Raw genomic sequence first — 19919 nt, 5'->3', positions numbered from 1 at the left:
ATTTCTTCGTTTGGGCTTGCAACGCGGCGTCGAGAATCAAGCCCGCGAGGAGGTTGTATTCTTCAAGTGGTGGATGATGTTGAATCGACTCGACCGCTTTTGAAATCATTTTCTCGTATAATTTCCAATCGACATTCCGTGTGAGGTCATACGGAATGTCAACTGGTCGCATGCGAGTTGACCCGTTATTAATTGAAATAAGAATAGGCAAATGGTCGCTACCGTGAGGATCGAGGATAACCTTCCATGTGCAATCCAACCGTAGCGACGTCGAACATAAGGATAGATCCAAAGCGCTTGGGCGCGCTGGAGGTTTTGGGATACGTGTCATTTCACCGTTGTTTAAAATAGTCATGTCGAAGTCATCGCAAAGGTTATAGATTAAAGAGGAGCGGTTATCATTGTAAGGGGAACCCCAAGCCACGCCATGAGAGTTGAAGTCTCCCAAAATCAAACGTGGCGAGGGAAGAAGTTCTATTAAATCAAAGAGCAACCGTTGCCCAACCTGTGCTCTGGGAGGAATATATATTGAGGCAATACAAAGCTCTTTACCTTGTATTGTCATTTGACATGCGACAACTTCGATGCCTGGAATCGAGGGGAGGTTAATACGATAGAAAGAATAGCACTTTTTAATCCCTAAAAGTACTCCTCCATACGGGGTGTCTCGATCAAGGCGAATAATATTAAAATCATGGAAGTTGAGATCAATATTTGAAGTAAGCCAAGTTTCACAAAGACAATCGCATTTGTTTTTATTTATCAAAACTTTAAATGAATCCTTTTTTGGTAAAATACTTCTACAATTCCACTGTAAGACAGAGATAGAATCCTTCATATACGCAGTTGAATTAGGCATCGAAGGATACAATCGCTGCAAGGAGGGGCCATTGGGCAGTCAACTGCTTCAAAAATGTTCTAACTGTTGGGAGAAATGCTGTGAGAAAAATTTTAATTGGATCGGGTATATTGAAAGTTTCAAAAATCCAGTTAACAATGTCAGAAAAATTGACCAGATTTGTTCGTATTATTCATTCCATCTTAAGAAACCTTAGGGCCTTTCCTGGGAAGCTTAGGAGAGGAAATATTTTACCTCTTTCTAGATTCTCCAGGATTGGCGTAGGGCGTTTCTGCTGGTCGATCGTCAGAGTCCGTTTCATCCGAAGACAGCAGATGTGCAAAAGGAACAACTGGGGTTTTAGATGTTCCAGGAAGTGCTGGGAACTCCTTCTGAGACTTTAAATTTGCAAGCCCAGGAGGAGTTTGCTTCGGCTTTTCCGCAGCACTTTTAGATTTGTTCGTATTATTCATTCCATCTTAAGAAACCTTAGGGCCTTTCCTGGGAAGCTTAGGAGAGGAAATATTTTACCTCTTTCTAGATTCTCCAGGATTGGCGTAGGGCGTTTCTGCTGGTCGATCGTCAGAGTCCGTTTCATCCGAAGACAGCAGATCAAAGGGGTTCGATGTTATGGTAGAAGTGGTCACGGTCTTCTTAAGAACTTCAGCGTAAGAACGCTTTGAGCGCTCCTTAAGAGACCGTTTAATTTTATCTCTGCGTTGTATGTACACCGGGCATGTGGAAAGCTCATGCAGATTTTCCCCGCAGCGAATACACTTTTCAGCGTTTACGCTGCAAGAATCTTCCGCATGAGTCTCCCCACACTTGCCACACCGTGCCTTATTGCAGCAGTAGGCAGCTGTATGACCTAACTGCTTGCAATTGGTGCAATTCATAACACGGGGCACATACAAACGCACAGGCAGACGAACCCGGTTAATCGAGACGTGGCTAGGGAGAGCAGATCCGGCAAACGTAACGCGAAACGAGTCCGACGGAGTGTATACTTTTTTTTACCGCTGACGAGCGACATAGACCGTAATTGCTTACAGTCCAATATCTTCGCCTCAGTATTGGAATTCTTGAAGCAACCGGTTGCACCCAGGATACACTCGACAGACAGACTCGAATCGGTTATCACACCGTCGATCTCCACGTCTCGTGCGGATACATACACGCGATACTCGCGTGTGAAGAGCTCGGAGCAAGCTATATCGTTGGCCTGATCCAGATCATTCACCACAACACGGAACTTGTTTGGTATGACTTTTGATATTTCAGTCACGGCCTTGTATCGTGACGTCAGATCCTTCGCGATTTGCAACGTGTTAAGCGATTTACCTCCTGGTTTGGGCCTCATGTAAAGGACCAGTGGACCCGTTGATCCGTCTGGGTAAAGCCTGGGACGAGGATTGATTAAAGCAGGGACAGACGGAGACTGAACAGGAAGGACAGGGTCGGGTGGGTTCGGAGACGGGGGATCGGGGGCTAAGGGATCCACATCCACTGCGCTCAAATTAGCGCAACAGTACAGTGGCAAAGAAACACTTACCTCTTCTTCTTTGTTGTCTTCAATAGAACAATCACCGAGTCTTTCGGTGCTGGAACGGGCAGCTGCGCAGCGACACCACTAAAGCACAATAGCAGGATGACCTTCACTGCGGATTATCAGATTATCTTCACACCGCACTTCGCACTCTTTGAAACGCGACCGGGTAAGCAATGCCTTTTTCGATTTTTTCTACACAATATCGGTTTTATAGCGAGACAACCACTTAATGCGTCCGTTATTGCTGAGCGTTCGGGACAGAATGATAGCCAGTTTCTTATCATTTAAGGCTTGAAGGTCAAATCTTAAACAATTAACATAAAGAGAAGCTAAGGAAACTCGTTAAAGGTAAAGAAACAGGAAAAGCTCCAGAGACTTGTAAAAATTTTAAGGATTGGGGAGAGATCCGGGTGAAAACTACAAAAAACTCAATAAATTCAATAGATCTTGAAAAAAAACTCGATTTGGGTAAGTCGTTCAGGAAGTCTGGTACAAAATATTAGAAAACTAGTTGACACAATTAACTTGTAAATATATCTAAATATACTGGCCTTTTCTTTAATTTAGGGAATGATTGTGTTTTTTAAATATTTATTAATGTTTGTACAGCAGTTAAGTTCGTGGGTTTGTGTGATATTTCGTCAATAATTCAGGGAGAATAACTTGTTTGAAGAACTTAGTCGTATTTTCTTTGCAATAGTTCCAGTATTCGTCATTCTTCTTAACTTCAAAGATGAGTGCTTGTTTTTCTGACCATACATAGAAATAACCAATAGACGCATTTGCAACGTGAACTTGCATCAGAGTTTGAAGGTAGTATTTATGGTGAACAAAAAGTATCACGCTATTCCAATCATCCAGTCTAATGAATAGATCTGTGAGGTTGAGGAGAACCTTAATGACCCATCAGCATGCCTGGTCGAGTATGGGCACTTTACCTCCACAGTAATTAGTCCATGATAGTCGCACTTGAAAATTGCATCTGGAGCAGCAGCCAAATAGGGATCGTCTGCTGATATGAACAAGCCAGATTGCTATTTACATGAAATATTTACATTGAAGATGCGCGACAGCTTGATATATTTTTTTCACAGCTCGATCTTCATTCTTTGTACCATACCGGAGCGGAGGCGTAGATGCGCTATTTTTCTCAGGATAGCAAATTTTTTATTAATGAGAGAGAATAATGGGAGATGTTCAGCAAACTTGTTTCAGTACAGAGGCTGTGATCCGTCCAGTGCGCAGCATTAACCACTTTTTACTCTCTTTTTGACCTAAGGTATACCGTTCAATCTGATGAATGAGATCTCGATCACGTGACAACTGTTGAAAGATATCATCTGCCTGATCTTCCAGTTCCTATCTAGATTTATTTTTCCAAATTTCGTCAAGTAACTTCCGGCACCTTCTCCAAAATATGGCCGTCTTTTTCACATAATGGGCAATCAAATCGATATTCAGGATCTCGACAGAACATCGCCATCGCCGCAACCTGCATGCCTTCCACTGTGAAACTATTCAGTAAATCGCAGGCTCGAGTTTCCAATTCCAATGGACTGCATACTCGGGTTTGATATTGTCGGGAATTTTTTTTCCAAGTCTATCTTAGCCAGTGGTTTATATAAATTATCTTTAATTTAAGCTGGAGGCCTTTTCCAGTACGCTGGAAGATCGGTAACCGACAACTGAAATGATAATAATAATATTCGTTTGATTGGTGAATAAGCAGGTGAGAGCTTACCTTGTTTTTATTTATAGCTGCTCTTATTCCATCTAGCGCAAACAATGTAGCGCCAATGTGGCTACAGGCCTCCAGCAATCCAATGGCACAGGTGCAGTGTGCCGCTTGAATGGTCCCATTTTCCTTGATGATAATCCACGGCTCCAGCGGTTTTTCGTTAAGAGCAAAAGAATGATGCACTTTCCCATGTACTACGTGAATTTCGCAATTTTTTTTGCCTGTATGGCTCTTAACCCATTCGTTTTTGAAGAACAGAATGGTATCCATAGCTTTCGTGCAATCTTTAGGTTGTCTGGTAAAAGAGTTTGGGTCAATCATCAAAAGTTGATAAATTTTCGCGAATGTTACCGTTAGCGGAGCTGCCGTCTCCTTTGTTATGAGGTTATATGGATCGATCCTGTAGCACAAATCCTTTTTTTTCTGATGGCGAGCGATTGCTTCAACGGAATCCTGGAATTACATAATAAAAAAACGAGTTCATTAATCCGTCTAAAGAACTCGTTTACCTAGTTTTGCGTAGTATCAAACTCGTTTCGTTTGTTGTTCGTTTCCTCTTTTAGATGACAGTTCTCACAGGTGACAAAAAATTCTTACAGCTAACAAAAAAACATGTCACCAATCCTGAAACATCGCACTAATACAAACGCGCCTGGCGAACTCTATAGCGCGTAAAAAACTGTAAGTGAAATCCACTTGGCAGTAACGTGTCGATTTTTTATAGTGCAGTAGTCGGATATTGTAGATATATTTTGATATTTATCGTTTATTTGTCACATTCATAAACATCAGCAGCATGTCAACTTGCATCAAACGAATTACTCGCAGTCACAGGGGCGTAGTTTCTTAATGTCTGACGTTTTTGTCTAGTTGATGTAACGTTCAACTATCACGCTCGTAAATAATAACTCATAAACTGAGCAACTCTGACTCATAAATATTAAACGGGACACAAACACTTATGGTTCTTACAATGTAAAAAAATTTTACCTTTTTTACCGACCGGTTTCGGGTAAGCTGTTACCCATCTACGGGGCGATGTCCAACTGAGTTGGACATCGCCCCGTAGATGGGTAACAGCTTACCCGAAACCGGTCGGTAAAAAAGGTAAATTTTTTTTACATTGTAAGAACCATAAGTGTTTGTGTCCCGTTTAATATTTATTCGCGAGTTCTTACGTTGCACTAAAATTTAAAATTTAAACTCTGACTCAGTTTAGAACGATGTTCGTAGACGTCAAAAAATGAGTAGAAGTCCTTTCTGATTTTGAGTAATTTTGACTCACTTTTTGGGTTCCCTTCATATAACTTCTTTCTGAGTAACGTCGCAGTAACGACGTCCATTTTGAAAGGTGATTATAATGTGCTTCAGTTTGTAACATATGTTTTTCAATTGTGTGCGCCTCAGAAGGCATCATAACTGTTTACTATTATTACAAGGTAAAATTATTGATGAATATGTGGTATCGTTTATTGGTCGTGGCGGATTTCTAGCCAGTAATGAAACTGAGTTGTACCCAAAAAATGAGTAATGTCGTACTTAAATTTTGAGTAATAATGACTCATTTTTAAAGACGCCTAGTGTTACTCAGTTTTGAGTATTTGTGGAGTTACTCAATTTTAGAGTTGTTCCACTTTTTACGAAAATGCGTCAAATGTTACTCATTTTAGAGTTATTACTTACGAGCGTGTAGTATTAAAATTTTCAAAAGAAAAAGGTATACTCACATCAAAGTTTATCTAGTGCGAATAATCGTTAGGTACACTGGATCGAATTAAACATTCGAAATTTATTTCAGTTTGACGGAATAGCAAAAATATCTGTGAAATCTGTATTTTTGGCAATATTCTGTAAATCTGTAATACAGATTCTGTATAGACCATTTTACGAGAGGTTTCTGCACTCAATTAATGAATGAAATTTCGACAGAAACCTCGGAACCGCTGACATAACGCACGTAAAAGCAGCATCAATATCAGCAGGATCCGTGACACCTGTCAGTTCGTAAAATGGTCTATTGCTTTTTAAGTTAAAAAATCTGTAAAATACAGAAAATCTGTATATGTGGCATCCCTGCTTACAAACCAAGCACTGATATCGATAAAATATCGATACAGCAATATTTATGCAGTGCAACTGGTGCACCACAAGACAAATGTCATTAGTGTATTAACGTATTTTGATTCAATTTTTTACACACGATTTTCAAATTTCTTTACATAAACATGAATGTCTGTTCTCTGTGCTGTAGAGACGCTGTAACGGTCAAAACTTGACGCAGCAACCTCTATACATCAAATTTGAAACACGATATCGATCATAGGTAATTTCTACCAGTTTTCAAAGCCTCGAAATTAAAAAAACGAGCATCGCTAAAATAAACGAAAAATGTGATTTTGGAGCATAAAAATTTTCGGAAAAAATTGATTTGAACGAGTTTTGAGTTAAGTTCAGTACTTGGGCGATATGGATTTTGATTCTAGGATAGTTCTAGCATGATTTAAGCCAAAAAAATGCCCAGAAAAAATATTGTTTGGGTGGATATTACCTTAAGTGAACTATCATCGAGTTTGTCCTGCATGAAATTTGTTATTTTTGATTTGAAAAAAAATATTTGTCAAAATTTTGAGTTTCGCCTAAATGTTACGTAATCTACAGTTAGATGAAACGGTGTAAATAATCTATTCGGTGTAGTTGACGTTTGTCAAAATTGCACGAGTGGCCCTTACACCGCACGACATAGGTAAAAAATTGTAAGAAAAAATTACCACGACGATACTTTCGCTTTTTGTGTCCAGTTTAGTAAATATCGCCAAAAATCTTTAATTTTCATTTCTAAAAGTGCTGATTATATGCTGTGAACAAAGAAAAACCATCGTTGTTCACAATGGAAGAAGACTGGGGTAAGTAATTCATCCAGCTGCTCAGTTAATGATGTTTAGAAAATTTCGCAATCAAGCTGCTCCTTTAGCACATGAGTTGCGTGTCCTCGAAAGTCTGATGCATGCGATTGGTTGAGGACGATGGTTTATTGCATATCTTCACTTTTAGAGCAACTGAGTGAGCAGGGGAAGGTTGTACCTCCAGCGAAGAAGCCAATTGCAAATAAATGGGACGGAGAGGACGAAGAAGAAGATGTCAAGGTATGTTCCATGCTTTTTGAAGATATTTTCCGAATTTGTGTTTGAATAATGCTGCAAGAATGTTGCTGCTAAGAAATGAATCTAATTGTTATTTTTCTGTTCCAACGTTAACAAAAACAGGACAGTTGGGAAGACGAGGATGAAGTAGAAGAAAAAAAGGATGAAGAGAAGGTCGAAACTCCGAAAGCGAAACCGAAGAAGACTCTACAACAAAAAATTGCAGAAAAAGAAGTAACAAACTTTATGATAAACGAAATTCATAAATAATGTTATTTCTGAAATTTTAGAAGCTAAAACAGGAAGAACTAGAACGGCGGAAAAATGAACAGGCGGAAGAAAATATGACTCAGGAGCAAAAACTGGCCGAAAAACTTCGGCTTCAAAAGTTGCAGGAAGAGTCGGACTTAAAGAATGCCATGGACACCTTCGGAGTAACAACGATGGTTGGTGGAATTGATGGAATGTATCCTACCAATAAGGAAGAATTTGCCGAACTGGCTGAAGCGATTAACAAGAAGCTCTCCAATTTTAAAAACGACCCGGAGTATCCAAACTTCCTCGAGGAGCTAGTCATGAAAATATTTGCTAGTTGTGAGTACAGCATCAAGTTATTACTATGTAAGAGTAAGTAAAGTTTTGTGTTTTTTTCCAGTGCCATCTGCTAATATTAGGAAAGTGAAAGGAGCTTTGGATAATTTGTACCTCGAGAAACAGAAATTGGAGAAGGGTGACAAGCCCAAAAAGAGTAAAGGTGGTAAAATCAAAGCTAGACTACGAATGGATGGTGAAAATGTTAGTTTTAATATTGCATGTAATATTATGTACTAAAGAATAATTACTGTCCATTGAATTTACAGACAAACTTTGATGAATATCCAACAAAGTACGATGATTACGACGAATATGACGATTTCATGTAACATTCACTTCGGAGAGAGATAACGTTCGTGATAAATTTCGTCATATTTCCGAAGTTCGCACAGCAAATAATGGAGAACTGCGATAAAATAGAACAGGAATTAATTTTCAACCTAACAATGGGTAAATTGTTAACGGTTTATCAATTGCAGGAATAATCGTTGATAGATTTGTTTGCTCTACTATAATCATTAATAGGATCTAGCAGCTCCGTAGAAAACGTTTAGCTTTTATAGTTTCTTTATTAAAATTATCAAATCAAAAACAACGTAATCATTAACGTTAGCCAAGTAAGAATCATTTTACAGCCAGCTCGTTTTGCATCTCTGTTTCATTGTGACGTTAGTCAAGCAAGATAACATTAAACTGTTCTATATTTTAGAAAGCTTGTTTTTATCAGATTTATAATGCTGGTGGGTAGGCATAGAAAGTGAAGAGTAAGTTGGTTCTACAGGACATCCCATCAATCGCCGCGCAATGGAAGGATGACTGTTGCCGAGTCGATTTTATTGGTATCGAGCCTACTTGATGTAAATAAAAGAACTCTCGGTTTATTGTCAGAAAGATACATCGTTGTTCATTACTTTCATGTTTTAAAACATCATTTTATTAGTTCTGATAAAGAGCTTACTTGAGGTACTTGTTTTGTCCACGTTTCGCCCGCTCCATCGTCAACAACACACTTTATCTTTTTCTGATTCGATTCAAAAAATATCAGTCTCGTGTGATTGGCTTGACTAAGAGTATCTGTAAGAACAATTGTTCTAGAATTTACAGCTGTGACCCAATCGAACAAATGCTCATACCAAAATGCTGGAGCTGACGCATTAAGACCAATTTTTGTTTAAAATTCTAGCGCAATTGCTTCCCTAGACTGGATACGAGCTAAGGGGATGGAAATAAATAACGGGATAAGAGTCCAGATAGACAAAGAATGTGACCAAAATAAAAAATAACGTTTAACTGTGATGTGCGTCGAGGGAAACTGATGTGTGGATGGATATTTGGTATAAACTTAATTGCTATCGAGCAACGCAAATAACAATAAAATTTGAGTCGTTAGAAAATTATAGCCGGACAAGCGAGCAACATTTGATACAAAAAAGGTTGAACGGTGTACACACTGGTACGCAAACGTAAACGAAGAAACGATAATCAGTTTAGTTTTAGGGCAATTTTTTCGTTTTTTTTATCAGTGTTATCAGAATTTTGAAAAAAAAAAAACATCGGTTCAAATGAATGGGATAAGTTTTATCTCAATTTCGATAGAGATAGATAAATCGGCATTCAAACGAACCAACAGATAGCAAACATTTTAAATGAAAACAATTTTATTTTGCATTGAATTGATGTTCAATGAAGGAAATTAAACTAAAGCTCACATCTGCTCCATTGGCCTCCGTATTGTTTCAGTTCTTCGTTCTCTGGACCGAGCACACTCATTCCGACTATCGTGCCTGCTGATGGGTTCAAATAACGATTGCTTACTTCCTTCAGCTGTTCGCGGGTAACGGATAACACGGCTTCTCGATGCTTTTCAAACCTTTCCTCACTAATCCCGTGCCGGAACAGATCCATACCGCGATCTATAGGCGCAATAGGAACATCCAATTGTTGAAGCACACCAAGCTTGGCCTCGAACAGCGCTTGTTCGTCTATGCTGGGAAGTGATTTCTCCATCCATTGATGAGCACTATCGAATACGGTTAATGTTTCTTGTGAGTTGGGGTCTCGATAACTGAAGAAATTAAACAATCCGTCAGAGGTGATCTTTGCTCCAGCTCCGTAAGCACCGTTCTGTTCGCGAACCACCGGTAACAGATACTTCGCTGATAAAAATTTTGCCAGAACTATAAGTGGTGCATAGTCGGCATGAGAATAGGGTACTGCCATAATTGATTTGGCGCAGTAATTGACTGGAATGTTCATCACTGTATGCCGACGGTTAATTGGTAAAGCAAGTGGTTTAGAAATGTTGTAGGTTGCTTTTTCGGGATGTCTGGGTGGAATATTGCTTATGAAGCGTTCGTATTCCGCGAGAATTTGCTTTTCAATATCGTGTCCGTAGTTTAGCGCACAACGTAATGTGGATTTACAGAAAAGAGTATCCGCAACGGAGCGAAGTTTTTCAAGTACCTGCTCTGGTTTGTTATTCTTGCAGAGCTGCTTCATAAACGAAATATGTTCGATGCCCATTAACTGTTCGCGAAGCTGCCCCGATTCCATGACTAATCCGTTTGCGTTTTGCATAGCATACAAATGGCCAGATTGTGCAATACCCACCGATAGTTCGGATAGGTAGTTTTCCAGCAACATTTCGAAACGAGACACGTCCGTTAAGTCAATTTCAGTAAGGATCTGCTGCAAGATGTTGAACATGTCTGGGACGTTTTCATTCAAAGCGTACGTTCCGAATAAAACACCGAACTCGTACCTGCCGTTGTCATCTACATCTTCCACTAGATGAGTACTTGAACAGAAAAGGTAAAATAATAATTGGGCAGCAATGTGTTATAGACAACTTACCTGAAATGGATACCAGCAGTTTTTGAACTGATCAGTTGGTCAAAGTCGCGATAATTAAATTTTTTCGTGCCAAATTGATTAATAACTGCGTTGAACAATGGTAAAAGCAGCTTTTGATCAACTGACAGCTCATTTGCACTAATTATTCCACGGAAATAGGTCACACCATTAGTATCTACTCTACAGGATTGTGTTGGAACATGCTGAACTATCAACGACTTTATATCGTTTTCATGCGCTGATTTGCGAATATCATCAAGCTTAAGACAGGGTAAAACCTCCGTATTTGGAATTGCCTTCTGCGCTTCCGACAATTCGAGTCCTTCTCTGAAAATCCTCGCTCGGTCATCATCTGTTAGAATGCTGGTTTTTTCTAATAAATTTTTACTTTCATTTTCACTAAATGTTTTTTCGTATTGCTGATCTGGGGACATTGTCATTGTCAGTCTATGCCGGTTGTTACGGAAATAATATTCAACCTTTTTCTGCAGATACTGTGGATCTTTAAACAAATTTTCTCTCAATCGATGTACAAGCGCGCTTATGTTCAGCGATTTGAACAAATCTCCATTATGGTTCCAGAGTGGTGTCAAGTTGAACAGCAAACCTAATCCAAATTTCGTAGATTGATGTTTCATGTGTAATTCAATATGGTGGAGAACGCTTTCAAGATGATTTTTCTCAAAGCCTTTCTCGATAGCTTCATCTATCGTACGATCGAAAATTTGTTGTACACGATCGAAGTCTTCTACTGCCACGTCTTGCAGACCTACAACAAACATTGTATCTCGAATATTGGGATCGAAGCCGGTTAGCTGGTTGTATCCTCCGGATATGTTAGGTTCTATAAGACTTTTGTAGAAGTACGAATTCGGACCTTTGATCAACAGCTCACTCAAAATATACATTAGGAACGACTCATAAACATTAGTAATGTCCGGCATTAAAAACCCGATGGCAATTTGGTTCTGTTTCTCTATAGGTGCTCCCATATTATCGAATCGACTTTTGATGTGAGTCTTTTTCGGTGCTTGCCATCGTTTTTGAGGTGGTATTATACTATAACTATTAGCAGAAAAGTGTTAGAAAACATTCGCAAAAGACACTATAAAGTAAATGTTTTTACCTGGAGTCAATTTTTTCGAAATCGTTCAAATACTGTTGGTGTACGAAATCCATTGTTTTATCCAAGTCAAAATTCCCGTAGCTGAAAATTCTTGCATTACTTGGGTGGTAGTATTTGTTGTGGAAGTTCACCAAATCCTGGTGTGTCAGCCTAGGAATCTCCAATGGATCACCGCCGGACACATACCCGTAGGTATGGTCCGGAAGTATTCTGTTGAAAAATTGTTGTCCAAAGATGGCTGAGTTTTCTGAGAACGCTCCTTTCATCTCGTTATATACAACACCTTTAAAAACTAAATCGGAGTTTGGGTTTTTCAAATCACCATGTTCCAATCGCCAACCTTCCTGTAGAAAATCCAGGTATTTCAAATTCGGTCGAAAAACAGCATCCAAATAGATTGATTGAAGATTACGATAGTCTACTTCATTCATCGATGAAAATGGATAGATCGTGTAGTCCGGACCAGTCATAGCATTCATGAATGTGGCCATGCTGCGATTTAACATTTTGAAAAAGGGGTCTCGTACCGGGAAGCGCTGTGAACCACAAAGGACACTGTGCTCTAGGATATGAGGGAGTCCAGTAGAGTCGAAAGGCGTAGTACGGAAGTTAACAGAGAACACGTTGTTTGGGTCGTTCCGATCGATATGCAAATATTCCAGTCCGGTCCGTTCGTGTTGGAACATATATGCAGTCATGTTGAAATCGGCAATGAATTGAGATTGGGTGCAAACGAATCCATTGTAGCAGCTACCGGGTTTATATCGATCGGAAGAAAGAACAGCCGGATTTACTTTCGGGACTGAAGCAGTCGAGAGAAATCTCCTCAAACTACGATGGTGTCGGCATGATAGTTGACGAAGCATTTTTAAGGCTGGATATACTGCAAAACGTAGCGTGTTATTTTTGCTTACATAACTCTAACTTTATTAGTTTATTACTTACATATATCCGTTTAAAATTGCTGTTTCTTTACAAGATTGCACAACAAACGGGTAAATTTCACATCAGTCTTGTTGACGTGCATGCGGTCAATGTGCATTCGCTTCTCTAATAATAAAAACAGTAAATTGTTTGCTAATTTACTTTCCGCTAGGTTCAGCAAAATAAACAAGATAATTTGAAGAAATGCGGCAGAATGTTATTTTTTTCTGATCTTTGAGTCTTGATGTTGAAAATAGCATTGGCCGATACCGTATCGATACCTTCGGTATCGATGCCGCGGGGCCTGAATATCGGAATTTTTTATCGATGCAACTGACGCTGATATTTTTTTTATTTGTACAATTACATTCATCTGACAAAGATAAGTCTTAAGCCTGTATTACACTCTTTGACCAAGCGTCAAATATATGGCTCTTTTTGACAGATAAAAATTTGGTCAAAGATAATTGTTTGTCACTCTCGAGTTTTAACATGGGGCAAACACGGGCAAACAACAACCATGATGCCAAATAAATTTGACCATTATGTCAGAAGGTCAAATATTTGACCATTAGACAAAGAGTGTACTACAGGCTTTAATGAATAATAAATTAAGCTATCGATACTTTCGCCCCGATATTTTTTCCATACTGGAGGGAAACTATGAAATCGGAGAATTTACGGATACGACCAATTGCCTGAATGTCTTAAACAAGCTGAGCGGAAATTCAACTCTTTTTGTAAAAGTCACCAAGAGATTGCATATACCCGCGCACTTCTAAGATGGCTTTCATGCCTTTTGCGAGAAAAATTGTTTAGCAATTGACAATACTGTCTAAGCAGAGCAAAACCGGAATCGCCGCGTCACTCACCTGACGAGTCCGGAGTGATTTGCGATAAGGGCGCAACTAACAAAAGATAAACATTGAGGAATGTCAGTACATTAAATTTGTGCATTTATGGCTTAAATCTGTGCTTTTCTTCTAACCTTTTTTTAATGAGCCCAAAAGCATTCTGACAATGAGATTCGCCCACCTCTATTTCGCCTTAAAGCATTCTGACAACGAGATACGCCCATCTTTCTTTCGCCTTGTTTTTATTTTTTTTTCAGTTGCGCCTTTAAATGCGCCTTTATTTTTAAAACAAAAGTTGATCCGCCCTTTACTTTCGCCTGTTTACGAAATATTTCGCAAATAAGCCCGTTGATTCAAAACAATGTAAAGGGCCTAGTTCCAAAGTATCTTTTCTTTTGGGTAAATTGCTTTATCGCCCTTCACTAAAAGTTTGATTTAAATAATTTTATCGATTTATACAAAAGAAAGCATTCTTGCCATGAATTTCGTAAGTCTTCTCGAAACCAATAGTGTAATAAAACCATTTGTTTACATTTTGTTAGTTGAGCCCTAATCGCGAATCACTCCGGAAGTATTTCGTGGTGAATGGCTTAGAATTCCAATAATTATAAAGCAGTCTTTTTATGCGGGGGTTTCGCCTCAAATTTTTATGACAACGCGTAAAATATGACTAAATTGAGTTGAAAATATTACTAAGAAAACCGTCCTAAAATCTTTTTGCTTATTCAAAAGAGAGTGATCAGTTTAAAGACAAAATTGCAACATTTTCACCAGAAATTGTGATTTGTTTGTAAAACGGATAACTCTAAACATAATACGGAAGCTTAACTTAAATTAGGTCGATGTCTTGTACCGTTATGAAGCACTGCAGAATGTTTCTTGTTCCCTATTTGAAAATTCTCAACACTGCAGGGCCATAAAACGCCAGAGCTTTTGTGCTGCCCGAAATTTCAAACCAGGCCGCAGACGCGCTTATGCTATTGCACTGATTTGTATATGACATATAATTCCCATTAGGTCTATTGACCGCAGGGATACCAAATGTGCAGATTTGTCTGCAAAACTCAGATTTTTGATTCGCAAATAATTGCAGTTTTTCCATAATTTCTGTGTTTTTGTCAGAGTTTCTTTATACTTGCGCAGACTTTTTCAAAATCTTTGCAGATTTCTGCAGACTTTTGCCTACGCAAACGATTTTTTTTTTCAAATCACGGCCAGATTTTTTTTCAAATTTCAAGCAGATTTTGTCAGTTTTTCGAGCAGTTGCAAACTTTTTCAAAAACATCTGCCATCTCTGACTGACCGTAATGAACAGGGGGGATCTATCTGTCAAAAATCGTGTAACCAACATATTTGTTCCTTTTGGTCATGAAATCGATCGATGCGAAATATTATAGATTTGGAATGTTTTTCATCGAAACTCGAGAAACCGCGGAAAACTTTCATGAATGTTGTTTAGCTATTCACATTTTTCCCCCATTATTGTTCATAGTTACAAACATCATGGACCAACAAACGTCATGGACCAACAAACGTCATGGACCAGAGTTGATCTGCAATAACACACACATATATGAAATTTGACAGCAGTGAATCCCCTCTGGTAATGAACATAAAAAAAATTGCCGCTTTTCATAGACCTGTTTTAAGTAGCGGGTAGAATATCGATACAGCTGATATCAATGCTTCGTTTGCGTTTAATATCAACCTGGTATCGATACGACCAGAAAAAAATGATCGATCCTTGAGTATCGATACCTTTGCAGATTTTAGCCAATGCTAGTTGAAAACTTTTAGAAGCATTGGGCGATACTACATCGATATTCGATATAACGATAAATCGATGCTAAAAGTGCAGGCTGTGCAAACGGAGCAAATTCATACAAAGTAAGGTAATAACTCTCAGGTAATAACAACCGAAAAAAATAATTCTTATTATCAAAGTGAGTTTGTACTTAGTATAGATTTCATATAGGAGCACCGAGCAGCGTTGTCTATACCAATCGACTTAGTCTTAAATCGCATAAATACCTAACCACGGTTCGATATTATTATAAATTTCAAATACCATAACTCAATATACTTTGGTTGGAAAGAAGGTATTCAATTATATGACGTTTATTTTTCAATGATTATTAATCACTATTCACTCTTACAGACTAGACCATTTCCATTTATCAATGAACGATTGGAGTTTACAATTGTAACGCTGTGCTGTTGGATAGAACTAAGTCAGGTATTCTGAATCATTGATAGAACGCTGAGAATGGCGTATCAGGTAGAGTATGTTAAGCGCATCAGATTTGATATTTTCTGACGAATAGAAACATTCCAGGGTGGATATCCGGGACAACAGTACGGAAGCTATGGCCAACCACAGGGTGGTTATCCAGGACAGGCCCCAGGTGGATATGGAGGATACGCACCTCCACCGCAACCAGGTGTAAATCCGGAGATTCAAAACATTTTCCGCAGTGTAGATAAGGATGGCTCCGGAAAAATTAACGCGAAAGAACTGCAGGCAGCACTAATCAATGGCCGTGGTGATCATTTTTCGGATACTGCTTGCACACTGATGATAGGTAATGTCCATGTTATCATAGTTGACGTGTATATACGACAAAAAATAACTTTGAATTTCAGGCATGTTTGACGGAGATCGTAGTGGCACGATTGATATCTATGAGTTTGAGAAACTGTATGCCTATATTAATCAATGGTTGCAGACGTTCAAAACCTACGACCGTGATTCCTCTGGTCATATCGAGGAAGGCGAATTATCTCAAGGTTCAATTACATTTTAGCGAGCATTCTGTTATCAGTAACAAGGCAAACCTTGTTTTTCAGCTCTATCTCAAATGGGATTCCGTTTTTCGCCTCAGTTCATTCAATTTTTAATTGCGAAAAACGATCCTGTTCAACGCAAGGAGATTTCCGTGGATCAGTTTATCGTAACATGTGTCCAAATTCAACGTTTTACTGAGGCATTCAGGTCGCGAGATACCGAACAAAAGGGTGTTATAACGATTGGCTTTGAGGATTTCCTAAATATTGCCTTGACTACTTCAACCTGAACGATGATTAGCCACGTCTGCCTACTTACATCACCATTAGTGATAATGTCATATTAAGTTTAAATCAGAACCATACAATTTTAACAATGTTCTCAAATTAGAAATAGTTTTGTTGCATTTAACTATAAATCAGCAGTTTCAGTCGCGAGCAGGTAATAAGATACTAAGGTATTATTTCTACTTTTTCTAATTTGTGTGTATAAGAATTTGTGGTATGCATTCCAAAACTGACATTGCAAAGCTGAAACCATCTATGCTGGTTTCAAAAATATATATGATGGCTATGAAATCATGCTTAGCGATATATAAAACGACTTTTCTTTTTCTGTGTAATTATTGCAATAATGTACTGTCTAACGCTCTTCCCAAAGAGAAAACATTGGAGCTGCTGGCAGGTAGTTCTAGTAGTAGGTACAGTCTTTATTTTTAGGATTCCAGACAAACATATGCTGATCGTCATTGTTTACATCTTCCCACTGCAAATGAACGATGTGGAATCGTTTTACTGCGATATATTTATTTGTGCTAGGGTGAGTTTGGGTGCTTGATTTATGAACTCAACGGCGTTCAGTGAGAAAAAGAATTGTTATATTTATGTTTTGCATATCTATTTGGTATCTTATCCCTTTGTATCTTACCGATGCAGAATGTACGGATTGTCTGTTGATGTTCGTTACTTGTATTGCCTTCAAATGATTCCTCAGATATTCTTTGATCGTTACAAAACTTTGTAAATTAGTTTAAATTTCATGTTATTGGGTTAGCTCGATTCAACTTTTAGGTCAACCACTTTTAAGTTTTCTTGAATTATAGACTAGCTCGAATATAATACACAGTTTGTATCACAAAAAAAAATATTCGAGAGAATAACAAAACACATTTTGGAGTATAGACTGTTCCGATAATCATAAATACACTAACAATTGACCGCCATTTCAACATCGTGCAGCATTCGGCCAAAATTTGGCTGCGTCCTGTTGTTCACATCCAAATGGAACAGATGTTGTCTGTTTTCAACGTTTCGCGCAGAAGTTTGCAAATACTTGGCCTTTCTCCCGACCGAAGAAAACGAATGGTGTGTAAACAGGGCACCGGGAGTGGTATTTCGTTGAAAAATCAGCCAAAGAAGAAGATGTGAGTGGAGTGTCGGAGCAGTTCAAACTGAATGATGTGTTATTATGGATGACAGAACCTATATAAAATTGGACTATAAATAAGACTCTGCGATTGACACAATGAATAGCAAAAACTACGTGGACGAGTGTTTGCAAGCAAGGTAGTTACTAGCTAGGGTGGGACAAAAAATAAATGTTAGCTCCCAGGCACTTTTCGTGTTCCTTATGGGTAGGGTTACCATTCGGTCGGGGTTAAAAATCAGGACAAATTTTTCCGGTACAAATTTGATATGGGGTGTTTTCTTTGTTTGAGGTATCAATAAACGAAACACGTAATTTGAGATTTGCACTTCAAAATACGCTAAAACACTCATTTATTTATTTGAAGTATTTCTCGGACGATCCAATTTTGCAACTTTGATACATTGGGCGTTAGAAGATACCTAGAACATGAGGCACGCGTAAACGGTTTAAAATTGAGTCCTAAAGTTTTACACGGTTTTCTTCTTTTTATACATCAGTTGAAAGAATGCAATTTTTTTTTAGCAAAACGTGGCTTCAAAAAAATATTTATCGTTGTCCTTCGATTTTTAAATGAAGAATAACAAACTGCTCGAAATACCTTAATTGACAGTTCCCCCATATACTGTACTAGTGCGAAATGTCATTTAAGTCATTTAGAGCAGGTTTTTATTCTTCATTAAAAAATCGAAGGAAAACGATAAACATTTTTTTAAAAATCACGTTTTGTTCAGAAAACGCGGCTTTTTCAAATGATATATAAAAAGTGGTATCCAGCTTTTTACGCGCCACAATGACGGACGCTAAAATGCAAAGTTCGTATTAAATCATTCACCATTTTGACAACTCTGCTCACGTCATTTTGAAGTCTTCACGTATTTTTTCAAAAGAGAAATAAATTTGACAACATTTGTGTTGCCAATACCTCAGAAATCCCAAAACTGACGTAAGCAGAGAGGTTCGCATATTACGAACACGCATTATAGCGACCGCCATCATGGTGCGTAAAAAGCTGGATAGCTTTACTGCCGGTACCCGGATAACTGTCCCATAATGAAAAACAACATGTTGAGAAAACGGCGATTTAATATTATCCGTGAATTTTCGAATTTACAGCAATTACATCCAGAACCAATGACCATAAAAGTTTCATGGCACCACAAGTTTATCATTGAGAACAAAAAACCATGGATGGAATTGGTTTTACGTTATATAACTTGAAAAAAAGACATAATGGGACAAAATTTGCGGGTACATTTCAAAAGTACTCGCATATTTTGACCCATCACATATAAATTCAGCCAGCAACCATCAGTATCATGGCAACGTAGATTGTACTACCGAAAAACAACATTAGTCTAGGTAATTAAATGACATACTTCTATATGCCTAAAATAATCCGATATACACTAATCTGGAGCAAAATTATATGTTTGCAGTTTGTACCACTATGCATGTTTTTCCATACAAAAGTATCAATTTTAATTTTTTTCCGGAAAATATGATAACAATTAGGTCAATTCCCGATGATAACTCAAAAGTGACCAAAATCAGTATGGGACAGTTATGCGGGTACCGGCAGTTTAGGACACAAAAGTCAGATAGTTGAGGGTTGCAACGACTAGACAATTTCTCTCGTCAAAATTCAACCGAAAAAAAAACGTTCGAAATAAGTCCGTTTCGTTCCGGAGTCGAAGTAAAAGTACTGAACAATTTTCAACATTTCTGAACATCCGGCATAATTCAGAAAAATCAGGACAAATGCTAAAATATGAAAAATAAATCAGGACGCTCCAAATGGGTCTCGAAATCAGGACATGTCCTGCTAAATCAGGACGGATGGTATCCCTACTTATGGGTCTTAAAACAACTGTGTATTTTTCAGATCGATCGGTGGAACTATATTTTTGCGCCCGATTTTTAAATTTTCCATACGATTTTATATGGGAAAATCCACTATTTCAAAACTGATTCTCTAGAGATGTTCAGTTGGCTCCTAAAAACATGTCATAATATTTATAGGAAATTTTCCTGGGAAAAACTCTTCTAAAGATCGTAAGGCGCTACGATGCTTGTAGAAAAAGTTATTCACC

At 38.3% G+C, this 19919-nt stretch overlaps 3 protein-coding genes and 1 long non-coding RNA gene across 5 annotated transcripts; 2 read left to right on the top strand and 2 right to left on the bottom strand.

The window, feature by feature from the left end:
- Nucleotides 1-3237: 3237 nt before the first annotated feature.
- On the bottom strand, nt 3238-4890 carry LOC129725224 (uncharacterized). The gene is made up of 3 exons (XR_008728034.1): nt 4477-4890; nt 4129-4420; nt 3238-4072 (listed from the first exon to the last, which is right to left on the bottom strand). It is a non-coding gene; the product is annotated as an uncharacterized LOC129725224 (long non-coding RNA).
- A 1950-nt stretch (nt 4891-6840) lies between these two features.
- Nucleotides 6841-8754, top strand: LOC129723582 (eukaryotic translation initiation factor 3 subunit J). 2 transcript variants are annotated; one of them, XR_008727774.1, is made up of 7 exons: nt 6841-7028; nt 7177-7268; nt 7389-7499; nt 7556-7859; nt 7921-8060; nt 8126-8309; nt 8385-8754. XR_008727774.1 is itself a non-coding variant. In XM_055677896.1 (6 exons), the coding sequence occupies exons 1-6, from the start codon at nt 7013-7015 to the stop codon at nt 8186-8188; spliced, it is 726 nt and encodes a 241-aa protein (XP_055533871.1). In that variant the 5' UTR covers nt 6841-7012; the 3' UTR covers nt 8189-8754. The 2 variants fall into 2 exon arrangements, 1 of the variants encoding a protein (XP_055533871.1); XM_055677896.1 differs by having other exon boundaries at nt 8126-8754.
- Nucleotides 8755-9499: 745 nt separating this feature from the next.
- On the bottom strand, nt 9500-13029 carry LOC129723581 (presequence protease, mitochondrial). The gene is made up of 4 exons (XM_055677895.1): nt 12784-13029; nt 11839-12721; nt 10713-11777; nt 9500-10656 (listed from the first exon to the last, which is right to left on the bottom strand). Exons 2-4 carry the CDS (start codon nt 12702-12704, stop codon nt 9558-9560), a joined length of 3030 nt encoding a protein of 1009 aa, XP_055533870.1. The 5' UTR covers nt 12705-12721; nt 12784-13029; the 3' UTR covers nt 9500-9557.
- A 2586-nt stretch (nt 13030-15615) lies between these two features.
- LOC129722492 (peflin) lies at nt 15616-17014 on the top strand. Its single transcript, XM_055675947.1, has 5 exons — nt 15616-15715; nt 15775-15894; nt 15952-16198; nt 16260-16403; nt 16464-17014. Exons 2-5 carry the CDS (start codon nt 15883-15885, stop codon nt 16688-16690), a joined length of 630 nt encoding a protein of 209 aa, XP_055531922.1. The 5' UTR covers nt 15616-15715; nt 15775-15882; the 3' UTR covers nt 16691-17014.
- The last annotated feature ends 2905 nt before the right edge of the window (nt 17015-19919 follow it).

Source organism: Wyeomyia smithii, chromosome 2, assembly GCF_029784165.1.
Source record: "Wyeomyia smithii strain HCP4-BCI-WySm-NY-G18 chromosome 2, ASM2978416v1, whole genome shotgun sequence".
Lineage (NCBI taxonomy): Eukaryota > Metazoa > Arthropoda > Insecta > Diptera > Culicidae > Wyeomyia > Wyeomyia smithii.
This window is presented reverse-complemented; position numbering and strand designations above follow the sequence as displayed.